The sequence below is a fragment of the Sphaeroforma arctica genome (assembly GCF_001186125.1).
Source record: "Sphaeroforma arctica JP610 unplaced genomic scaffold supercont1.562, whole genome shotgun sequence".
NCBI classification, from domain to species: Eukaryota; class Ichthyosporea; order Ichthyophonida; genus Sphaeroforma; species Sphaeroforma arctica.
The window spans coordinates 54,496-56,840 of NW_014039996.1; the positions used below are offsets into that span (position 1 = coordinate 54,496).

At 37.8% G+C, this 2,345-nt stretch overlaps 1 protein-coding gene across 1 annotated transcript in view; it reads right to left on the minus strand.

The window, feature by feature from the left end:
- The window catches only part of SARC_07251 (hypothetical protein), a 7,416-nt gene that overhangs the window by 3,846 nt on the left and 1,225 nt on the right, over window positions 1-2,345 (minus strand). The window contains exons 3-5 of the mRNA XM_014298821.1: window positions 1,856-2,005; window positions 965-1,108; window positions 279-396 (exon numbers count right to left, since the gene is read on the minus strand). Coding sequence (XP_014154296.1) covers window positions 279-396; window positions 965-1,108; window positions 1,856-2,005 — 412 coding nt within the window. The remainder of the gene's footprint in view (window positions 1-278; window positions 397-964; window positions 1,109-1,855; window positions 2,006-2,345) is intronic.

Genomic DNA, 2,345 nt, shown 5'->3' on the forward strand with positions numbered 1-2,345 from the left:
TGTGTGTGTGTGTATGTATATTATATATATGGTATATGTATACATACATAAACATATATTACTACTTATATATATATATATGTGTGTAGTAAAAATAACTAGATCTATATATATATATATTGATATATTTACACAATTCATAAAAATATAAAAAAGATTTAAATATAAACATAAACATAAATATATATATATACATAAACATATATAAATATATGTGTGTGTGCATGTTTATGTATAAGTACATAAATTTATATATATATAACTGACAATATACATACCGCTGAAAACTTTATAGAGTAAGAAAGCCATTGCCACTAGGATCGGCCAGAATCGCGGTTCAAGGATCGGGTAGCCAAAAACGGTGAATGGCACACCATCCTTGTGCACTTTTATGATCTGCGCACGTAATGTTAGGATTGCAAAAAAGCCCACGTCAATATCTGTAGAAGTGCTTCAAAAACTACCAGTATATGTGTGGTCTGATAGAAAGTTGACTTCGGCAAGCAAGCAATATTAAGGGGTCCTTAGTGGCTAAATGGTTTTTGTACTCAGCAGACAGTAGTTTAATAAGGTGCTTTCAATCTTCTACAAATTTCGTGAGTATACTCGCGGAGAATTATACTGTTCCCTGTACAATTCACTATACTGACAACTGCTGTACATATATAACGTAAGCAGGCGATAGGTAAAAACTGAACTTTCCAGCATGCTTGTATCGATGTGTTGTAATAGACTATGGAAATCACTGTATTTCAATCCTGATGCAAGCCTATCAACTCGTATGTTTATAGAAGCATAGTCGCCCGTATATGTGTGACGCACAACCATATATCGAGTTTCGCAGATAGTTTGTACACCAGAACCACTCATTTTAAGCAGAAGAACTTTAAATACGAAGTAACATCTTATTCACTGTCCCCAGCAGACAAACACACGCTTGCCCACACCCATCACACACGCACACCTCCATCTCGAAAATCAGAGCCTCCCCTTTTTTGATCTTGGAACCAGCACCTCGTTCACCGTAGGCTAGTTCTGAGGGGATATACAACTCCCACTTGTCCCCCTCACGCATGAGCTGCATTGCCAGCGTCCAGCCTTTGATGACCTAGGGTGATTGTGGAGATGTACAGGTATGAATACACCTCTATCCCAGTCTCCTTTGTGTACGTAGGTGCTGATAATCTACGATATCTTTGTGTTTTTGGTGGGGTATAGATCATTCAAATAAGAATACTCGATGGCTTATGCGTTTGTAGGGACGTTTTGCTAACGATCCTCTGTTTTATGATCTAAGTATTCTTGGCTAGAAGCCTATAGATACAGTCAGGTTAGCTTAATTCCCCGTGTGTTTCTTAAGTATAGAGATTTTGTGGAGTGTTGAACATCGATACGCTCTGTTTCTAAAGGGCGCATACATTTAGAATAGGAGGTAATCCGGCTGAAGACCCGATATTGAGGAGATGATACACAATGCTATCCGTTTCTCTATGATTATTAAGCCCTGATTGCCTATTCTACACACCGGTTGGTTGTTTAAGGCTCGTATAGATATGTAACAGATCAATACCAGCTTTCTGAGGTAGCCAAGAAATTGACCAAAGATTCTGGCGAGGATCGTACGGGGATAGGGAAGCAATTTAAGGACGCAGACTAAGTATGCCGGATTCCTTTTCTTATGGACAATAGTTACCTTGCTGTATATTTCACATAAAATAACTCAAATTTAAAACTTTTAGCTTCAGATTCGGCCAAGTCTTCTACTCATTCAGTTTGCCTGCATGTATTGGATTCCTTGATACACTGACACATACAAACATACGCCATAAGACCTATATAGCAGCATCGATCCTACCTGATTCGGTGCGAAGGTGGTAGGCTTTCCGCGTTTATACGATGAGTCAAATTCGACGCCATGAATAGTACGACCACTGTAGTGACAGTCGCACTTAGTAGTTATATTAGGGCTCAAAGCATCGGGCTCTCCGGACTTCAGCACTTTGTACTGTAATGTTGGTAATGCATTCAGTATTGTGAGACAAAAAGGACTAATCTGGTGGCACAACAGTCGAATAAGTATATCGGTTTATATTCGTCTCAGCAATTTGCGAACAATATCATTTCGTGTGCTGGACTACATCTATCCATCTATGAATCTGCCCAGATCACGCCTACGGCTTGATCTCTGTATACACACACACACACACTCACACACACACATATATATATATATATTCGAAAATTTACAAACTAAATATTGATAGATATACACATATTCAAACAGATGTCCATATATATATATATATATATAGTATTAGAATAATAATATATACTAACCAACAGAT